The following is a 23,752-nucleotide window of genomic DNA, read 5'->3' on the forward strand; positions in this document are numbered from 1 at the left end:
GAAAAGTACTTTAAGAGTAGACTGTATCTTTAGAAAACAGAACACATTAAAAATAAGAGGAACATGCTTCTGAAGGCTCTGCCTTAACTGAATTCAGCTCACAGACCCATTTATATGGAGTAAGGAAAAAAACCCTCTGTCTGAACAGACCAAAGACCCTCTAAGGCAAGTTCAAGTGGGAATCTGCAATGTACAATAGCATCCCCCATAGATGAGTGAAGATTATGTCTTAAAAATGCCCTTATGTTATCAAGAAGAAAGATTTAATGACAGTCAATCAGAACAGAAGTTAAATGCTACCCAGGAATCCTGCTAAAACCCACCGACCTAAAGAGAGGGAAGTGTGCGGGAAAGAAATAGCACTATCACTTAAATCTAAAGTATATCTCCCTCAGACTTTTCTTACTGCAGTCTAAGGGAATGTGTGTATGAGTTGCCATCACCTGCTGACTTACTGCTGAGCATGTTTGTCACTGCAACTGAGGAGCCACATGCATGTCATTCTCTCCACTCTACAAATCCACAGTGTGCTGTAAACTCCACCAAGGAATACAACAAAACCCCACTGAATCTATGCCCCCCAAGGGAGGGGCATGACAGCTTCAAAACCAGTCTGTTTCAGCAAGTGGTTTTGGTCACTGAAAACCTGTGTATTGGTTCTTAGGAAAAAAAAACAACACCAAACATGACTAAAACCATCAAAAAAACCAAACAAATTATATAATCTTTTCAGTTTCAAAACTTAAAACAGGATACAGAAACTGCATAGCTTTTTCTTCTTTGCAAATTTAGTGCTTCTATCTGACCAGTCAAGAACATAAGGCATTGCAAGCTCAAATGCCAGTACTGTTACTGACACCCAGCTGCATGCCATACAGCAGACACACTACCTGGATGCACTCCAAACTTATGAATGCTTCATACTCATATTAAGCCCTTTATACATACTGTATCATATATGCATAAACATGTCAAAAAATACAGGTCTTCAATTAAAAATGAAAAAATGTGTGGGGATTATGCTGAAAGTGTCCTTAGAATTCTTCCATGGGTGCCCCTGCTATTCACTTGTGTGTGCTCCAGAGCAGTGCTGTTATGCTTAAGACAATGGTACTTTCCACATCTAAATATTATAACCTAGTCAGACATCTAATACTTGTATGAAAAGATTATTAGGATTGCAACAATTATGTAGAGAGTAAATAAAAGTGATAACCTGTATTATCAATATACCTTGCCAATAGTACCACAAACATAAAAGAAATACTTTTGAAAGAACAGATAAATAGGTTAAAAACTGCTTGATAATTTAATTCAGCAGCCACTCTGTAGGATTTTCAGCTTTAGACAAAGGCAGAGAAGCCCCATTTGAGACCAGAATAAGGAATTTGTAAACTCTGCAGATCAATTCAAGGTTAAATTAAGGAGCTACAGGTTACAACTGGTAGTTTTGATTCCATATAGTGTATAATTCCAATCTTAAAGCCTTTATTTAATAAATACTCACATAAAGGGTATGTTAATTTGTTGACAGAATTATTTGAAGGAAGGCTAGGAAGAGGAGAAACAAAGTAATATAAACTTGGAAAAATTCCAGTAAGCTTTGATACCAGGGTCTCAATTACTTATAGTATAATATAGTGATCTTTGACTATGAGATGTATTTCTATATAGTTCTCTGACAGAAATTCTCCTTCCTAATTTAAAATAGCAAAACTTTGGATATTAAAACAAACCCAAAACACAGGGCAATTATTTTTTCAGCTTTCAGTAAATAGCTACAAAATCTCTGTGAAAACTGCTGTGCTCTAACAAAGCATTTCAATTCTAACCTAAGGAAAAGCAAAACATTTCCTCCATGCCAAGCTTCTTTGACAAAGTTTCTTACAAAAGCATCTCAACATATCCTTACTAATTTAAAAATAAAACAAAACAAAACAACAACAGAAAAAAAAGCCTAGTAAAAAAAAAGGCACTCCCCAAAAAATCCAAACTCAATCCAATCAAGTTTTGATAAAAGCTTACCATGAAGAGATTTATTAGGAAGGCATCCTCACATTCTCGACAGCAAAAGTTGGAAGATTACATAACAAAGGATTTACTAAGTGATTATGGGCACTGAACAGATGTCCTTCATAATGCAGAAGCCACAGATATTGATAGATCATTGAATGTGGAGATGAAAACAGCTTATTGTAACCCTATTTGTACTTTTTAGAGCACATGACAGGGAACATCTTTGTGGTCAACTCACAACATTAAGTAACAGGTCATCACTTCTTCAGCTGTACTTGAGATTTATCAAAGTAAATCTGAACACCTGGAGAACAGCACATTGGAATAAACACTTAAACCATGCAATAAAGCATTTGAATCATGTCACAAAGCTATGTTACCATTTTAATATGCCAGTGATCTGTTACTCAGATAATGACAAAAGCATCTGGGAAGACACATAAAGGACACCAGACAATAAAATAAACACAAAAATTTATGAAGTACACAGGTTTCCTCATTTAAAACTTACCTTTGAGCCATCCAAACTAATAATTCTGTAGACATTTCTTGTGCTGTCATAGAAGTAGGACACAGTAACAGCATGCTTGCTGGTGGGAACCCAGTTCTTCTTAGTGTTTGGGTCAATCTGGAAGACATGAGCTCGGGTGCTGAAGATGGGTTGTTCCCTAGGAACAGACAGCAGAAATCATTAATCCAATTTGTTCATAACATTGTTGCACACAAGTTACCTGCCATTTGTGTCCGCTGGGCATTTCACTTTGCATGATAAATCTTTCCCATAAAACTTCTGTATGTGTTGCTTTATAGAGCAGGTAAGTGCATTAATTTACATATGCAAGCAAAATGCAAAGCTTATGAGACAAAAATCAGAATCCAGCTGTAGATTCAGATAAAGGCAGACATTCCTAATAGAGATCCAGACCTCTTCCATCATGTCCAAGTCTCACCCTCCATCTATCCCTTTAAGCTGTCACCAATACATGCACAACTTATTCATTACACTGCATGCTGCAGAATATCTGTGACTTCAACCCTCCATTTTCTGAAATTAATACTCTGATTATTCTAATCAATTTTAGACCATAATCTGAAACTGTAGCTCTTGATTCAATGCAATTACCCTAAAACTAGCATGAATTAGGCCACAAGCATGTGAAACCCTTACTCTTTGGACCTTCATACCAGACCATTTTTGTAGCAACACTAAATACTTGTAACATACATGGTTCAAAGTTAACTGTTTAGCAAACAAAATTATAGGGTAATAAATACTACTGTACTTGAGATTTTGCAACTTATTTTCCCCATGATCACTACCAGGACTTACAGCATTGCACAAAAATCTTAAAATAATTAACTATCACTAAGATGGCTGTCAATTTAAAGTTAGCTAACTTTTAGAGATAAATAGATTGTGGCCTCCTTCAATGAATGTTGCCATCAAATCCCAAAGATATTAAGTAGCAGAACTTTAAGACGGATTTAACATTTTAGGGTTTTGGACTGCCTTGTTTTCTCCCATTTCCAGGATGTGAAGAAACATATCCTTTGTCCCCACCCTCATTCCTCTTCAAGAGGTAAGGTTTTTAATATGCTTCTCTGCCCAAAATGAAAGCGAAGGATTTTGGGTACTCATAGTTAAAGGGTTTTGATCTGGCTTCATTACAGATAGGTACCTGCAAACTCTCAGAAGTATCTCTACTGCTTGGCAGCAAGAGCAGCTGAGACCAGCTCAGACCACAATTCTTTCAGAATGTTATTATTCACCTAGGAGATATGGCCCTTTGAATCTCAATTGCCACAAGATGTGGCATTCTCCTGTGTTAGATACTAAAAGAAGTGACAGAAAGGATACAGAAATGACCTAAGAGCAAAACAGATTTTCAGGGAATGCTAAAGGAGAAGGACAGCAGGACAGGGAGATCAAGGGACAAGCCAGTCCATAGATCCCACACTAGTATCACTGTAACCTCAGCATCAACTTTTCCTTCTACATCACCAAGCTATAGGAGGCTTAGTGGCTGTTTTCCTCATAACAATCCCTTGTACACAAAGGCTACAAAAAGGCAACTTTTACAGCCCTTTTATTTAACAGAATCTTTACACTAACACTTATAATTGCTCAAGCATCTACAATTCTTCATCATACTTAAATTTTAGCTCTTGTCTTCAATATTAGATACATTTTGCATTTACTACCCAGTTAATCCTATATAGATGTAATGTGATGCATACTACCATAACACAGCCAGTACCTTAACTCTGGAAAGGTGTAGAGCCCATCAAAACCAAAATCTTAGAAGCCTGACAATCATTTTCATGAAGACTGATAGTGAAAGGAGAAAATAAAGGCTCTGACCACATTACCTAAAAGAGCTTAATCTGTGTGTGGTTCATGAACATGCATTTGACTGGCACTGATACTTAATTCGGTCACAGTACAGTGCATCACAAAGTGGACTTTCAACATTATCACAGGTTAGGATTTTAATAGGTAAAAGGACTATGCAATTAGAACAAGTGAGAGTGTCAGTAAAAGTCTGAATTATTGCTCTCCTGCACTATCAGAACTAAAATCTTCCATAGCCTCAGCTTCATGCCCTCAATTCATTTGAGGTGGCCTGCATATTCCTGCATATTTGTTGCTCAAAGACAAACCAGAGCATTTTGCAGGACAGGTGTGTGTGTCTTGCATACAATTACATTACAATTAGGTATGGAACAGAATATTTTAAGCTTACTTACAGTTTTAAAATTGCTTCTGATAAAGCCAGAATTACAGTATTTTCTTTCCATGTCTAACTGCAACTGCACCTTTGCTGAATGACAATGACTTCCTATAGAAAAATCACAGCTCGCTTTGTTAAACTAGATACATAAATCAGGATTTTACCAGATCGATGTGGTAAGTAGGAATTTTTTTGTTCTAACTAAAAGATACAGAACTTCTGATACCTGTAGAACTACATAAATGCTTTGGCATTTAATGATGAACATTTATAATGATCATTTCTTCAAACAAATGATGCACCTGATGTGTACAGGACAAAGTGTGCTACAGAATCAGTCACTCATGTGCCACTGAAGTCCTTTAAGCTGCTGAATAATTAGGTCATCTGTACTTTTCTGTAGTAATATTCTACAGAGCAACTTATATTTTTGATTTGCTAAGATATTCAGAAACAAATAAAAGGTAATACATATAACACACAAAAGATTTGTAACTTTAGCTAGTCAGTATTTATGCAAACTTTTTGTTCTACCATTTTCCACCCAGTATATAATGACCTTCCAATCTGGAAGTTTCAATTAATTCAGCTGAAATAATATAGCAGTATTAGTATTAGTTAAATAGAAGAACAGTTTCTTTTTTACCTCCCTAAGTGCTCAGACAATAAGATATATAAACATTACAATATATAATGTGTATCACATTATATATTTCATATATATCTAAATTTACTTTTGCCTATATAGAGTTGAGATAGGAGGTAGAGAATAGCTTTAAGTAAGAAAAATTCCCTACCAGTTCCTTACTATTCCCTGTCTTCTCTTTCAGCTTTCTCTCGTTGTTCTTTCATTACCAGAAAAGTATTTAGGATTCATTAAAGACACAAAGGGGAACTATGACAAGAAGAACTCATCTCTAATTATAAAGAAAAGCCACTCATTTTTCCAGGAATATGCTATGCTGAACAAAAAGAAACTAACAAATTGACTATTAGAAATGTCCACTCAAGCATGGAAGAAACATTAAGGCTAATATGTTTCTGGTCTGAATTGGCTGAGACCACAACCTTACCATAGCCAAATAAAGACTAAAAAGAAGTAAGAGCTAAGTCCTCTTTGACCTGAGTGGCAATGCGAGGATGAAAGCAGCATAAGCAGTACCACTTACTCACTTATTAAGTCATACCATGCATTTTTTTCCCATCACTGGTAGAGAAATCCATTAGTTGATAAGTGAACAGTCCTACGCTAGGGCTAGGAGAAAAGCTCGTGTCCTACCAGTTGACTGTGTTTTCAACCACTCTCTCCATTTTGACATCTTAATAAACCTTTTTAAAAAATTGCATACTACTGAATATAAGAACTGAAGGTTTTGTTTTCCCACTACTTAAAGCTTTCACAACAGCTTAAGGTCAGAAAGCTCTTTCCTGGCTAATCCATGATTCCTATCTACTTTTTTTAAAACAAAAACAAAAAAACCCCAAACCTATTCTTGGGCATGTTTTGTATTTCTACATCACACCAACAGAAGTGCTGAAGACCTCCTTCCTCTTACTTCTTTCCCCATTCTGTTGTTTACCACAACTATGACGTTATTTTCATTTCCTTAATATCTACAGCTTCTCAAGGTTGGGATTCTGTTGTCTCAGTTACTGTAAAAACAAGAAGGTATAAACTTCTACATAAACTGATGTCCTATTTGCCTCCCCTTATGGTGTGTTAATCATGCTAAAAAATATATATATATAAAATTACACCACTCCCTCCTTTGCCCCTGCATACTGGGCTAAACTGACCAAGTTTAGGTAAAGAGTGTGCTGCACCATGTGGGACAGTCAGGGGCTGACCCAAACTGGGGCTGGAGATAAGAAGAGACACAGGAGATAACATCTGAGCAGGGGCTGGAGCAAAGAACTGTCTAAGCAGGAGCTTATAGCACATGCAGGAAGAGGTATAATATTGAGTGGACTGTGACCCATGGAGCAATTGAGTGGGGAAAAAAAAAGGCACTACCCCAGGCACTGACTGTCATCTTCTGAATGACACTCATGATGAGGGGGTGGCAGAACAGGAAGGAGCTGGAGAGGTGTCCACAGGGAAAGTGAGGTGTGTTTTCTGTGTTTTAATTGTTTGTCTTCATTGTCAATAAAGTGAATTAAATTTTTTGAATCAAAACGGTTTTGTTGCACATGAAATTCCCTCCCTGACACAAATACAAAAAACAGACCTAACACTTTAAATAACAGCCTCTGGGATTTCCAGAGTATTCAAATACACTAGTAAAGTTTTAAATTTTTAAGCAGAGCTATTTTCCCCAACCAGTAGGATGAGAGGGGATGAATAAGCAGGTCCGGAGTGATGGGGTCCTCCTACTACAGCAGAAGTTGGACACAAAGCACACTGCCCTCAGCCCATTACAGCCATGGGCATGGCAGCCCCTGCCACATGCTCAGCACACATGGCCTGGAAGTCTTCCATACTGCAAACTCTCTCATAGCATGGTATCAAATGCATGGTTTTGCAGGTGGTAGTTTTGTGCAGTGAATGCTAAGCCTCTACAATACCTGCCATCCAAGCTAATCTCTACCCTTATCAGACAACATGAATCCTCTGCATGATCTCTCATGCGTTTACTGATTACCTTCAGATTTAGGATGGGACAAAGACCATTTTGCTTTTTCAAAATGATAGCCTATCAAGACACTACAGGCTTCTCTCAACACCTAGCTACTGTCCTAAAAAATACTATCCCTAGCTTGTTTTTAAAGCTGTAGCAAACTTCAGTTACTCTAAGCAGCTTGAGGAGAGATCCCTGAAAATAAATGAGGAGAGTGATTAAAAGTGCAGCTACAGTCAAAACTAATTTGTCAGCTATGGCATCCAATCATGGCCAATGGCCTCTCACAACTGAGTCAACAAGCTCTGCAAACAAAACTCAAAGCAAGTAAAACCCACAGAATTCTCCTTATTCCCAAAAATGCTCTTAAGTCTGATAAAGATTGTACACAGTAGCTTGTGGGGCAGTACTGAGTAACACTGGCCTCTTGTTATATGAGACTGCTGTGAAAGATAATTTTTTTCTGGACAGAAAGTGAATGACAGCTACTATCTTGAAATAAAAATTAAAATTATAAAATACTTGAACAAAACATGCTCAGCATAGTTATCAAATGACATCTGAAGATTTTGCTTTCTACATTACATAAAATAACAACTTGAATATCTCAAAAAAAAGTTTTGAGATACTAAAAAAAGTAATTTAAAATTTAAAACACAGCAACCAGCAAAAAGGAAAAGCATTGCTGGAACACCCTCTTAAACTGTACTGCGTAATGGTAACACTAATATTTAACAGACTGAGCCGTAGCTGGTTTTAGAACTCTGACTTAGTACCTTTAGTCCAGTCAATGGGAAATCACAACATGCTCTAAGATACTGTCCAAGTTGTAGAAGCTGTTTACTAGTGGAAATGATTCTGTGAAGGGCTTTTATGTAAAGTCCCTGGAAAACAGCCTACAGGAAAAGAGTCCTGGTATTACTTCCAGTGAAGGCCACAATTATAAGTATCAGAAATACTACAGTACCCACTTCAGTGGAAATATGACAGAATTTTACATCTGCATCATTCTGTATCATCCTGAAGAGACATCACATCACACAGTTTCACATTTCATTCAAAAAGGAGCTGTTGGTGATGACGACAACCCTTTTTCCTCTTTATGCCATGTTTCAGGGTATTTTTTAGAAGCCTCTGTACAAATGGCAACATTAATAAAAATTTGTCTAAACCAAAATTCTATTTCACAGTTGGACCTCCAATGTCTAACAAAAAGAAACTTCCACTTGAAACCTACCTGAATTTCTGGGCAGAAAATTTCATCCAAGAGATTCCTCTGTGAATAAGAAGTCAATCTCTTGCTCTCTCAACAAGCACTCTTTCCAACCTCTCTTTATTTTCATGAAATCCTCATAAATCTATTACTTACCTTTGAAATATCAATGTCCCTATAAAGACTAGTTGACATTTTAGAACTATTCATGCAGAAGGGGGAACAGTTGCACCATACCTGCATACCTTAAAACCCTAGGCTTAAAACAAAACAAAAACACAAAACAAAAACACAAAACAAAAACACAAAACAAAAACACAAAACAAAAACACAAAACAAAAACACAAAACAAAAACACAAAACAAAAACAAAACCCTAGCCTCACAAGATTTTATTACGAGAGAGAAGTATATGCAAAACATATATACACAACTGGATGCAGAGAATACAGTTTTATACAAACTAAGCTAAATTTGACACCCAGGAGTGGACATAATTCTAATAAAGTAAGCAATTATTGGCTTTCCTTAGAAAAACTATCTACTTAATGAATATTTGTATCAATGAGTAAAAGTTTCTGTATGACACAGGAGGCAAGTCAGGAAAGCAAGTAACTTTAAAATGCAGGGAAGAAAACATTTCTGAAATCAATTCATTCTGATTACATTTTGGGACATTCATTTGCATGGATGGCAACGTTATGAGAATGTAATCTTATAAAATAGTCAATTCAGGGAAAAAGCTAAGCCATTCATTATGTTCCAATCACACCTAAATGCCAGGAAGCTCATGCCTGGGACCTTCCAAAGAAGGAAGGGGGAGAAGAAAAGCAGAGGAGTATCCTACAAGCAGGCACTGTAAGACAACTTCAGACAGCACTTTAAAATTATAGTCATCATACAAAATTGAAAGAGCTATGATTATCATACCCTGGGAAATAAGGCTCTAGCCATTAAACAAAACAAATAAAAAAAATATTTATAAATTGCAATGAGAAAATTCATTTAAACTCATCTCTTATCTGTCTGAGCTTCCTATTCATAAGAGACTAGTGAAGGATAGTAATAATCCTCAGCCTTTAGCATAGTAAAGAGCTTCCACAGCACAGACTTAAAATTAACTGTAGAACAGCACAGAGATTATAGCCTCACAAACTTATTAACATCAACAACATGGAAGTGCAAAGCCCAGGACAAATCAGTGACTAGGTTCCCACTTCCTCTTTAACATATTAACTTAAAATTAACAAGATTGAGAGAATAAATTATTGTGGAAGGTCAGTGTTAATTAATGTCATTGTATGACAGATGTTTTAAATTTTTTCTTTTCCTAATTTCCAATGCAAATTTCAGTTACCATTAGAAGAGACAAGTGAATTCTCTATTTGCATGACTATATCTCAGTGAAAATTTGAATGACTGTCTGCTCATTTTCCTTCAAACAAGCAATGGACCATAGTCATCCATGACATAGTGAAACCAGATGGGTCTTAATCAATATGCTTACTGTCCCAATCAACAATAAAACCTTATCCTATGATTTCTCACACATTAAAAAAAAGCAAAAAACAAAACATGAAAATGTATGCACATTCTTAAGAAAAAACAACAGGTCAGGATTCTGCAGTTAAATTCAGATTACTTTTATGCAAGTCACAATTACACCTGTAGCTCAGGCTTTTCATCCTGCTATCTAGGTAATATCTCACTGGTTGCTATTCCTCACTGTGCTGAACCTCTTAGAGTCTGACCTCACTGTTTTGCAGTTGCCTCAAAGGAGCAATTTTAAAGTAAATAGCCCTGGCTACGGTGGAGGACCTGGCTGGCCAGAGCTGAGCAGGGGGTGACACCTCGGGATGTGATAAGACCTACTGGGTGGAGACTGCTCCCCTTTTCGGAGAAGCTCCCCTCCAGGCAGCCTGTCTTCTAACCAACATGGCTGACTGACAGCTTCCCCTTGGGAACAAAAGGAACTCAGGGGTATATATGTGGCTGTCCATGTTGTGGCTGTTTGGTCATCTCTTAACCCACTGCCCTGTCCAGGATCAGCCCCATCCTCACTGGGCAGCTGGGCCCCTGGTGGTGTCTCTCTATCTCTCTCTCTTTCTCTCGTTCTTCCCACTTTCTTACCCCTTTTCTCCACTTTTCTCTCTTACTGCTTTCTTACCACTTTTCCTCTCTCTCTCTCTCTCTCTCTCTCTCTCTCTCTCTCTCTCTCTCTCTCTCTCTCTCTCTCTTATATCTTCTTTTCCTCTCGCCCTCTTTTGCCTGGCTGTATATTTTTGCCTGGCTCAATTGTTAAATAAAATCTGCTTGCACCCGACCCTTCTATGGTTGGACTTTGTTTCATGGATTCAAAACAAAAACAGATTTTAATGTTACCTTGGATCGTAACAACCTCTGCTAGAAGTCTGCTTCCCAACAGCAAGAGCTCACAGTCCAGCATTGATGTTTTCTGGGGCTCCCAAGATGGCAAAGGTATTCCCACAGAGTTCTAGTAAGGAAAGTCATCATGCCCCCAAAGTCTTCATCAAACAGAACACATTGAATTACATTTGCCAGTTAAGGTGCAAATTCTTGGATTTGGAATTGAATGGATACTACTTAAAATAAAGGATTACAGGAAGATAAAAATGCCAACATGTTGCTGTATCTCTGCAGGTAGGCAGGCAGATGAAGTGTTACAGAAAACATCCACATCAAGAATTTATCACTCACTATGAAAGCTCCTCATATAGCTGCATATGGCTCCATCTCTCTAGGGTTTTCCTATTCTGTCCTTTCACCCAACCTTCAAAAGCTCAATTTCAAACCATGAATAAAGTGAGAGCTTTAGGAGTCAGATGAAATAATAAAAGGTGTATTACCAAGGTCAAGTACTCAATTTTATCTTCAGGCATTTCACGTCAGTTTATTTCCAGGGACACAGGCACCTTTAGAATTTTTCTCAGTGCTTAAATTATTATTCCTTTAAATTGTATAAGTAAGAGGACAAACACAACTCTGAATTACACTTTAACCTTAAATTTGTTTTTAAATTACAAGCTTAGAGAGAACCAGCTTTTAATGACTTAAGAGCAGCTAAACCATAGTAGATTGAATTTTAGGATGGATATTTACATATAGTGAACATCCTAAGTAATCATGATAGCAAAAACCAATGCAAAATTGTATTTTATTCCTGAATTTTGCTCTGTCCAAAACATTATTGTCAAGGAAGTCAAAAGAGGAGTTCTTCTATCCTTATGGCTTGACAATCAAGTTTAAGATGTAGAGCTATTTTCCACATCTAGTTACTGGATGTGTTCACCAAAGCAAACAGAAAAACAACCTAGTGCCTAGTTCTATTCTATGAAGAAAGAACCCTGGAAGGAAGGCTAATGAGCCATTTCTGAAAGCAGTCTGAATGCTGACATTCCTTCAACTGCCTAACATGCACTAAACTAAGCTAAACTGCATCTGGAATACGAAACAGGCAGGCAACACTCTTAAAAAGCTCATTTCCCTCCATTGTACATAAGGGAGAAGTATTTTTGCCACACCTGCAAGACAAACAGGAATGAGAGAAATGAAGCGTACAAAGCACAATGTAGTGGAGAAAGAAATAATGCTATTCATACCTGTTAAGAAGAAAGTTTAGAGAGGTCCAAAAGCAATTGATCATCAGGTTTCCTTTTTAATTCCCCTAATTTCTTGATAACCTCTTATAGAGAGGCAATCTTTCTTTTGCAATCTAGGTCTAAAATCTCCCATGCAGCAGAGTTGTGTGGCAGTCAGAACACACTTACAGCATTCATGCAAATATTTTAAGGGAGAAAATAATGCAGTTTAACCTTCTATCATAACTTGGCACACCACTTGAACACAGAGTCATGCAGCAAGTTACAGTTACCTGTCCACTGAACCATCAGTTTTCTTGAGTTTAAATAAATAGGTATTTTCTAGACATCATCCTCAGGTTCTTCAGAACCACTACCAGACCTACAGACACAAGGAAAAAAAAAAAAACCAAAACAAAACAGAAACAAACAAAACAAAACCCAACCAACCAACAACAAAAAACACCCTAGAAGAAAAACAAAGCATAAAGTAAAGCAGACCCCTGTACCTGCAGAACAACCACAGCTCTGCAAACACCAACACAGAGTGGGCAAAAGCACAAAACTGCTTAGGGATCCAGAGATGCTGCTGGTGATACACAACTCTTGTGCTCTGCTTTACACAAGCAGGCCCAGCTGCACTCTCCTTCACAGGGGCACTCTCCTTCATGGAAGACGAGGTTGAGGCAGAAGGCTTCAGATGGGACACGATTTTCAATCTACTGCAATGTACAGAATGTAAGCCTACCCCCATCCACATGTTTTCCTTGTCTCATTTCAAAGACATACTTGAATTAGCGTGTGGAGTCTTTGAGATCTGAAGTTCTGCAGTTTCCTTTGCAAAACAATTTTCAGGGTGTTAGAAGGGCCATTAATGCCACTCACAAATAACTAATTAGACTGATTGATGCTGACTAGACAAGGTGAGAATTGAGGCAAATCAGATGGGTCACTTATGTGCTGTTCCTGAGGCACTGATGGGGAAATACATCACCCTGCAAGTGCATGAAGACTCTTTCATGTTAATCATGCTGTTTAGTAGGATATAAGGGTCATAAGCCAGCAGAGGTAAAAGTGCCACCCAGAGCAGAGTATTCAAACAATTGACAGGCTGAAACTCCTTGTTTTGTCCCAACATAAAAGCACATCTGTCAAAAAATCAACACCTGCTGTTCTGAAGCTGGTTAGATGAATTTAGTTGCTGTAATGAAATCTCCCAGCAGCATCAACAAGTGCCACTGTGCACAGCTAGCATAGCAAGAAGGAACCAAAACCAGAAGGCTGCCACTTGCAGTCATGCAGAGCACTGAAATAATAGAGGCAATCCTAAATTAGCTTAAGTTCCACAAAACAAGGCAGAGTTCAAGCAATGTAAACACAGTTTTTTCTAATTTGACATTCAGTGTGATTTTGTGCTCTTCACCAAGTCATGAGACATCATTGCCTATGACAAGAATTTCTGTTCTGATGGCTGTATTTCACAAGTATGAGACAAGGAAGAAAGACCTGGGGCCTTTGACAATAGAGACAGATGAGAGATTTGGAAATTAAAAAGGAATGGAAGGAAGAGAAAAACATACTGTGGTGCATCAAAAGAAGCATAGCCAGCCAGTCAAGGGACTACCTCTCTACTCTGCTCTTGTGAGAGCCCACCTGGAGTGCTGCGTCCACTTCTGGGGTCCCCAAGAAAAGAAGTGCAAGGAGCTGTTGGAACAAGTCCAGAGGAGGGTCATGAAGATAATCAGAGGGCTGTCTCCTATTAAGACAGGTTGAGAGAGTTGGGGTTGTTTATCCTGGAGAAGGCTCTAGGGAGACTTTATAATGGCCTTCCAGTACCGGAAGAGGGCTTGTAGGAAAGCTGGGGAGGGACTTTTACAAGGATGTGTAGTGATAGGAATGAAGGGAACAAGTTTTTCAAACTGGCAGAGCTGGATTAGATACCAAGAAGAAATTGTTTAGTGTGAGGGTAGTGAGACACTGGAATAGTTGCCCAGAGGAGCTGTGGATGCCCCACCTCTGGAAGTGTTCAAGGGCAGGCTGGATGGGGCTTAGGGCAACCTGGTCTTATGGGAGGTGTCCCAGCCTATACAGAGTGTTGTAACCAGATAATCTTTAAGGCCCCTTTCAATCCAAACTATTCTGTGATAGAAGCAATTCATCATGTGTTCACAAGATAATCAGCAATTATATGTCAAACAGTGACAGTATTTAAAAATTAGCAATTTTGGATGATGTTAAGTTGAACTTCTGTTTTTCCAAACATCTTTGACTTTCAAAGACAATACACAACAAATGTGAGTCATAATTTTGCAACTCTAAAGACTAGATCTCTCACAACATACAACAAAAAATCAAGGAATATACATCTTCCTTTTTACAAGATGCTAGGAATTAGTCTCAAACATATCTCTGTAGCAAAATAAGGTTTCATCACTTGGCATCACATTCTTTAGCAAACTTTCCTTGTAATGCTTCTTACCCTCCCTGTTGACTTTGAACTTCCATTTTGCTTCCTTGTAGGTCTTTACGACCACACTTCCTTACCACTTCTCCCTTCATTAATCAAGTCCACTTTATCTTTTTCCACATCTCCAAGTTACTAATTTTGACATGCCTTCTGCATGCGAAAATAATTTCTATTTTCATGGGCTTGACACTTGTTATTCCTCTCATTTTGATATTAAAACACACAAATCTTCTACTTAACAATAAGAAAACGTTTGTTTTGGCATCTTTCATGATTAGCCTTCAGAAATAAACACCTTGATATAAATCATTAGCACAATCAGCACACTGACTTCAGACACCTCAGACCTGAAGCAATGCTTTCACCAGCACCAATGGAGGTATCTGAACTTACACATGGAGTGAGCAGAATGAACAAAGCTGAATAAACATATATTTCATCACTATTGCATCAACTGGTATTCAAACAATATGCCATCTATCAAGACTGCTACAGCTGCATGCTATGTTTCAAAAAGAATCACTGGTCCACATCACAAGATAAGAATTGGATTATTTCATTTGTATCAAGGAACTGAATTAGACTTCTAGGAAGGTAAACAAATTAATTTTATATTCATAAGTGACAAATCAATTTGAATCTTCCCACTGAGCACTGCGGGAACTATAAAGCCTCTTTAATTCACTTCAAGCATGCCATTAGCATGCCAGCAAGTCCCTCCCTTCTGATAACTTACAGCCTAGTAAACACTATTGCATTTTGTAAGCCATGGTTGCATCTATATTGAGCTGTAACTGTAAGTGACAAATCACAGTCTCCCTGACTGTTCACACCACATGTATGCCAAACATTTCCTAAGACTCCTAAGGAAAGGCACCCAAATGCTGTTCCAGACAGGCTTACTGAGCTGTCTGCCCATCAGCTCCCTGAAGGCATTCCCAGGACAGCAACAAATCCTGTTTCCCTCAGTGACATGCCTTGCACTGTCAGGCAGCTTCACACTGTAATGGCAAAATTCACAACAATCTCACTTCACACTATCAATTTTTAAATAGGACCACACTGTGCATAAAGAAGATGGTGCCCTGCAAAGTCCCCTGTAGAGCTCAAGACAGGAACAGGCACAGAGCTCTGCGTTGTACAGGTCAGGCAAGTGCTGTGCCACAGGGATGGGGCCCCCAGAGCTGGAGAGGAATGGCCATGCCTGGGACCAAGCTGTCTCAATTAGGAGCAGCTCACAGGGAAAGGAACCATGCTGGAAACACAATGGCTGGATCAGTACTACCCTTTGTTATTGTTATCCAAATAATGTGAAGAAACACTTCCAGTGTTTTTTCCAGTGAAGACTGGCAGCTTATGTGCTTGCTTTGATTGTGCTGGTGGAGACTGGTAAACACGAAGTATTATGTGTTATTTATACTGGAACTAGATTATCCACCACTATGCAAAGCATACTTTGAAATACAGCTTACACTTCAGAAAGGTACCTGCTGTAGTAGGTAGTTCTGAATGTAGTTCTAGCACAAGAAAGCAGGTAGGTATGAGGGCTTTATCCAGATTGACATTACTTTACTTGCTGGAAGTATAGTCACAGGGAGGGAAAAAAAAAAAAAAAGGCAGTAAGCAGTTCTCAGGGAACTGTTCAGCATTTTGACAAAATGAGCAAACAAATGCACAGCATACAGTTTGTGCAGTGTTACCACAAATGTCTGTGTGACATAAAAAACATATGGAATTGGAATGGCCTACATTAGAGGTCTATACTTAATAGCTCAATCAAAATATTTAAGCTATAAATACATGCTACTGCAGTTAGGAAGCATCCAACCGAAGACTAGAAAACAATGCCTCATAAGAGCTAGTTAATTTTTTCAGTATGATATTTTTTCAAGAACAGGAATGATTTTCCTTACAGGTTACCTAAATGAACAGGTAGGGTCCAGCACATTCAAAACTTATGTGCTAGAAAAGAATTAGAAAAGCCTCCGTCAGCCTCTCCTTCACATAAATATCAGATAAGATATTAAATTTAAGAAGCCAAACCTTAGTGTTTCTCTATCCATGAAATAAACAGTGGCCAGAAAAAAGATAGTTTACTAGCTACTTACAGAATGTTCGTATTGTAAAGTCAGTTTTAAAGAAAGCTGTATTTAAAACCATTTAACTCACATTTGCTGAACGTGATGTAGTCCTCCCAAACTGGAGCATTTAGGTGCTGACATGCTTACTTCCAAACGAGGCTTAACTGAATCATTAAACACCAGCCCTTGCAGCAGAAACTGTCATTTCCCACTCTCTAACAGGTTAGGTGTTTATAAAGAGGATACATACTACAATATACAACTGTGTAACCTAGTAAATAGAATGCCACAAGTACAAAATATTAATAATACACTTACTCGTGAAAAAGAAATGCCAGTGCTTACAAGTAAGTTAAAAGGAAGAGTTCTTTAAAAGCTCTTAAGTTTGATTATGACAATTAATTTACCAAACCTCTGGGATACAAGTGTACTAGTTTATAAACATGGTGATACCTGAAACAAGCGTCTTTATCTCTTTTTCCTTTTTTTGTAATGGCCTTTAACAAGGTGTTGGGTGACAACATCTGGTTACTGTGATTGTCAACTTTCAAAGAATGTGATTAATTCCTGCTGTGCCATTCTAGCTAGGGATATTGCTTTTTCAGGACAAGCTTCTCACAGAAGGATACTAGCTATGTTTTTCAAATGTGAAAGACCAAATTTCACTTCGAAATTGTAACTAGCAATATTAATCAAATTCTGTGTTATCATTAAGTTACGTACTTTGCTGCACATGAGGCAGCATTCAATGACCTTGTTTTCCAAATATCAGTTAACTTACCCACAGCCTGAAAACATCACTCTACCCCCTCCTAATATTTAACCTCTACAGTGAGGAAGCTAGGACTTGTACAGGGTGAAGACAGAAGTCTGTATCTTAGTAACTGGGTGAATTCTACCCGTATTGTTCCTGAGGACTTCAGAAAAGTTGTTTCAGGATCACCAAGCCAGAAATTTTTAGGATCTAAATAGATTCATTAGGGTTTCTCCATAGCCAGGGACAAAATATGACATCAAATCAAACCTCTATCCCAGGTTCCCATTACATAAATACAACTTTCCCTGTTTTCAGGACTGTTTAGATGGTAAGATTTTGTAAAACTGCTTTAAATCTGAACATTATGTGGACAGCTAATATTCTTCCTTGAGAGAACCCTACCAGGGTGCTCAACTATTGCTTTTCCAATGATTCTGGAAACATGCAACATTCTACGTATGTTGCTAGAAGTGACAACACAGTCTTCTGAATCAAAGTCTTGAGTTTCACCAAAATAATAGCCAGTGGCAGAAGCAGTAATACAATAGGCCAAAGAAGAAGATGGAACTGAAGGTAACTTTTACAAGATTTAGACTTGGTTCCTTATCTGTAAAGGCTGAGTTAGTGCAAGTCACCAGCTTTCATCCTGGAGCACCCAAGAGCATCAGTATTCTTAAAATCTAGGATTTGCAGTTGTTACAAAGAAGCAGAAGAGGAGGACTCCTTAAATATATTTTTGTGCTAAGTAAAACCCTTCTTTGTAAGAACAATTGGGAAAGTATCAGAGTGTACTCCTTTGTCTAGGAACTTCACTGCAGAATAACATTAATTTTCAAAACCTGCTAACAATAAAAGTTGCAGATGTTATATAAAAGACCCCTATAATGTCCTTCAATGCATCCCTGGAGTAGAACTATTCTAGCTTTTGTTCCAACATGGTTTTAAAAGTTTTTAATTCCTGTGGACAAAAATGGAGAATTTTTTTTAAAGATGTATCGTGCATTTAAGGTCAGCAAATACATAACTAGATATAAAGATCATCTCAGACCTTCAGTGACCTACTGAGATCGGTTGTAAGAAACATGAGCAGCATTTGCACCCAGATGTGAGAAATCTTAGGGAATCTAGAGTTTAGTGCTCACATCTCACAGAAATCCCATCAAAATGGATCATTACTTAACCATGTCCATCAGTGCCTGTGTCTTTTTCCATAAACATTCAAAAAACCTGGGAGTTTCACTATCATTCATAGCTAGATATGTTGCCATCTGAGCTGTACAGCACTTCTGCAGAACCAAGCCTACCCAGGATGCAGACAGCTGGACATGAGGACACTCCCAATCCTTCCATGATAGGAACTCACTTACTGTGTACATCTAGAGGCAGAGAGCTCTGGATGCCTAAGCACTGGATTACTAAAGAAGACACAAGAAAGCCTTATATGTTTCATAAAAGAACAAGAGCAAACATTGGCATGGGAGGGACAATTATTACAGTACTGAAAAAGCACTTGGAAATCAGTATCCAGAACCAAAAGTAAATTAATTCAAAATAAACTCTCCCTGTTTAATGGCAGATCAACTCTTTTAGTGACACCCAAGTCAGTGAAAAATGTTGCTTGTTCAAAGGCACAGGTATTCCAGCTTCAAACCTGATTGGCCAAATAGCGGCTTAGGGCCTCAATTACTGGATGCAATGATTTGACAACAGATGGATACCTCTATTGGCATGGAAAACACTTTATACCCTAGAGAAGCCCTGACATGGCTGCTTGCTCCACAGTAAGTCATTTGTTGGAGAAAACACTGCAGTATTGCAGAGCACATTCTTTCCAATTTTTGTACAGACAAGCCAAGGCTAGCAGCCTGTTGAAAATGAACAGGCACAAGAAGTAGGGACTGTGAGAATACATGTCACAGATGATTTATTTCACCAACACTTCACTGTAAAGTGTTGACCATTTAAAGCTCATTCTTCAGTTTCCAAAACTCAAGGAAGATCTCATTATATGTCCTGTTACAAGAATAGCTTCAAGATTAACTATGTACTCAAGACTATAGCCTACTATTTACAGAGTAAGTAATTTAAAAGCATTTAAAAAAAAATCTACATCCTGGCAATATTACCTATTACATTTTTTACTATGAAAGACACTATCAAAACGGTAAAAAAATTACATTCTTAACAAGCTGAGACTCCATTTAATGGACAGATTCAAAAATCCCTTTCCAGACTTCAGGTTAAAAACTGAGGGACAAACTAAGTTACAGGATACATGGGGTTCCCTGCATCAATGTCTGTGCTACAGCAGACAACAAGAAAAACTAGTTCCCATCTTCTGCTGTTCCCAGTTTTTGGCAGAAAGCTCAGTGAAAACTGATGTTGACAAATACATTTATGCATATCGGAGGAGAAGGAGGGAGGAGAAGGAGGAGGAGAAGGAGGGAGGGAGGAGAAGGAGGGAGGAGAAGGAGGGAGGAGAAGGAGGGAGGAGAAGGAGGGAGGAGAAGGAGGGAGGAGAAGGAGGGAGGAGAAGGAGGGAGGAGAAGGAGGGAGGAGAAGGAGGGAGGAGAAGGAGGAGGAGGGAGGAGAAGGAGGGGAGGGAGGAGAGGAGGAGGAGGAGGAGGAAGGAGGGAGGAGAAGGAGGGAGGAGAAGGAGGAGGAGAAGGAGGGAGGAGAAGGAGGGAGGAGAAGGAGGGAGGAGAAGGAGGGAGGAGAAGGAGGGAGGAGAAGGAGGGAGGAGAAGGAGGGAGGAGAAGGAGGGAGGAGAAGGAGGAGGAGAAGGAGGGAGGAGAAGGAGGGAGGGAGAAGGAGGGAGGAGAAGGAGGGAGGAGAAGGAGGGAGGAGAAGGAGGGAGGAGAAGGAGGGGAGGAGGAAGGAGAAAAATCTGAGAGGAATTCTGCATTTTGAGTTCTTCCCTCTTTATTCAGGCAAAAGCCATTAGTGAAAACAAGGGATGCAGGCTGCTTAAGTTAGCCAACCTGATGCCTGCTTCTAAAAAAAATAAATCAGGATTAGATACTGGAAATGTCAATATATGCTTCTATCTGGCAATCCATCATCATCTACTGCATGTTTAAACAGTGTCTCCCTAGATTAATTTTTTTTAATGAGGATTGGCATCCACCACTACTTGCCATCAGAAAAGCATGTCAGAATGCAGTGTTGCCAGAAGTGTACTTGTGATGCAGTTCCAGAAAATCAATATTCAAACACAGTTCCATTACTTTTCAGAATGGAGCAAATGACATTAATATCATTACCAGGCTTTGTGTAGATACAACAGAGCTCAGCACTGCACAGTGCAATGCCCAGATAGAATACGACTACTGGTCCCTCTTGCCTCCTCTCCCCTCTATCTTCCCTGTCCTGAACACAATACTGCTATTGGTAGATCTCACACACCCCACCCCTGAAAAGAAAAAATCTAAAATACTCACAAGCTAATAGGAAAAATCCCAAACTCTTACCAAATTTAGATCTAAAAGTGGATTTTTCCTAGTGTAATGCTTCCACACCCATTGCACCTTACCTTTAAGCTGAATACATCTGAAAAAGCTTCACAGGGAGAACAGCCCAAAACCCTGAAGTAGAAAGCATATTCTTGTAATTTCTTTTTACCTAAGTAGAGTTTTTAACACACATTTCAACCTAAATAGTATCCCAGGGAGAGAAAAAAAAAAAAAGGGGGGGGGGGGAAGTGGTCTGAGTACTCAGATTTCTGTTTGGTTTTTTTTCTAATAATATAGAATATTTTGTTCCTTTTTTCATTGGTATAGTTTCTAGTTCCTAGTACCATAACCATACATATTGGAAGCTCTGAGATTTTTGTCTAGTTCAGGACCACCTCAGAAACAAGGGGCACATTTTTAAAGCACAAACACACAATTTCTGTGTGCATATACATACATATGTATTAGTGATAGGAGTTCTATCCTAGATCTGGTCCCAGCCCCATATGCTATCTTCAAATCACACTCACTCCCTTGCTAAGTGTCTCTTAAACTGTAATTTCTGGAACAGAAGAGACATCAGTTTCTGGTAATTATTTCAGGCAGCAGCAGCTTCAAAATTAAAGATATCTAAAAGAGTAGAAGAACTAGATTTCTAATCTGTACAATGTGTTTGCACTGTTTATATGGGTCACTTACCTGGTCACTGGAAAACCACGTGGTCTGCTAAAATGATGTCCTAGGCACCTATTCTAATGAGAAACTATTAGAAAATTAGTATGACATCAGAAGATAATAGTCTTCTCTATCTAGTCCACTCACTCATAGACCTAGATTTGGAAAGCTATGATTTAAAGAGTGATCAGCTAAAACCCTTAAATCAAATTACAGTCTGAAGAGACAATCAGAAAGAAAAAATGCTTTTCAATAAAATCCCCATGAAAGTGATACCTGAATTCAACTTCTTACTTTTACTAACTAGCTGGGAGAAACACTCTAATGCCAGTTCAGTGTCATTGCTGCACCCAGTTAAGAGTTGATGGCCTGTTACAGTATTTCAAGATACTTCAATCTCTATGGCTTTAAGACAGGATATTTCCTCAGGTATTGGCTGGGTGGTTTAGGAGTCCTGCGAAGATAACAGGAATTGTAGAATTGCTCTGTTTTCAAGAGAGAAATCACAATAACACAAAAAGCATTCATCTGGTGTTTGTCTTGAAACACAAAGTAAAAATAATCTCAACTTGATCAATGTGAAGGACTGAAATGCTTAAATTTCAGCAGACATAGGTTTTCACCCAAAAAGCTGACCCACACACCCTTTCTAATGCATGGATACACTGAAATAGATCAATTGCAACCTTAGGGCATTACAAATACCTCCCCTAGATCATTATGGAAATTGTCTCTCATGGTGTTCACGATGGTCATCTGAGTATTGCCGGGCCAGAAGAGCTGACTTAGATTTTGAATGCCTATTTCATGGTCATAAAACTACAGTGACAGAAGATAATTAAGCATAGTAGAGGTCTCCACACACTGCTGCCTGACAAAGTAGTTCATTAACCATTTCAAGCTAATCTGCATTCAGCCCATCTGCCTAGGTATTTACACATTACTAATTTTTTTTCAGATAATAAGTTTTGTAGGGGTTGTCTACAGTACATGATGTTGATGTGTTTTTGTTACACTCCCCATGCTGCTCCAATAGAGAGCATAAACTGCTCTGATTCCACTGCTTTCACAAAATAAGCATCTCATTTTATCCCCAGGATAAAAGATGGCCAGAAACTGCAGTAACACTGAACTCCTGCCAAGAAGCTGTACCTGCTGCTCTATTATCTGCAATATTTCTGTGTCAGAGAAGCACAGCTGATGGAACTGTTGCTAAGATGAAGACTTGGAAGAGCTATCATTAAGCCCTGTGGGATGGAAAACAACAGGTTAAAGAACCCAAGGCAGATCAAATTCAACCATCAACAATTCTTCCGGCTCCTAAATGCTTTATAGTGCTCGTGTCTTGTTATCCAGCTAGAGGAGTGTTACTCGAAAGTTCAAGGACAAGACTATGGCTTGGAAACACCTAAAAAAGTAAGTCAGCAAACCAAAACCAAACAAGCTTTCCACAGCGAGATTTTTCTATCCCATATGTTCAAAAGTATAGACTTTCAAATATTAAAAGGACATCAAAAAGGTTTTGTAAACATCTTACATCCTAGAATTGGCAGGATTTGTAAATTCCCTTGTAACTGTAGTATCCTCTGTTCAAAACACAGGACACTGAATCCAGAGTACTTTAAAGACATGCATGTGACTAACTGCCCATCCTTCAAGAAAGACTAAGATTTAGGAATAGATTAACCAGCAACATACATTTTCCCAACTGCTGAAAATTAAAATATAATACTTATTTCTAGGCAACTACAATGCTAATAAGTACATCCTAAAATCCTAATCTTCCACAGTACTCCCCAGCCTAGTATTCTAATTCTGCAATCTCAAAATGGTGCATACCATAACCACCTATATGAGCATACTAAATACAATTCAACAAAAGTGAAGAGAACCTAAAGTCTTTACAAGACACCTTGATTAACATGACAGAGACAAGCACATCTTACAGAAGCTTTTACCCTGTAATTCCTTGTCATTCAGCAAGAGTGAATGGAAAAGATAGGAGGACAAATCTGGATATTTATCTACAGCACAGAAGGCCATGAAGGAAAGTAGTTAATAAACCAGTAATTAACCCAAGGGATTAAGTTTAACTGGACATCAGCTTCACACTTCTACCTGAATTCAAGGCTGTGCAGCTCTG

General features: G+C 38.4%; 1 protein-coding gene across 1 annotated transcript in view; it reads right to left on the reverse strand.

The window, feature by feature from the left end:
• The window catches only part of HOMER1 (homer scaffold protein 1), an 88,389-nt gene that overhangs the window by 61,680 nt on the left and 2,957 nt on the right, over positions 1-23,752 (reverse strand). Inside the window, exon 2 of the mRNA XM_030467280.1 lies at positions 2,528-2,684. Within this exon, the coding sequence (XP_030323140.1) occupies positions 2,528-2,684 (157 nt within the window). The remainder of the gene's footprint in view (positions 1-2,527; positions 2,685-23,752) is intronic.

Source organism: Calypte anna, chromosome Z, assembly GCF_003957555.1.
Source record: "Calypte anna isolate BGI_N300 chromosome Z, bCalAnn1_v1.p, whole genome shotgun sequence".
Taxonomy (NCBI): Eukaryota; Metazoa; Chordata; class Aves; order Apodiformes; family Trochilidae; genus Calypte; species Calypte anna.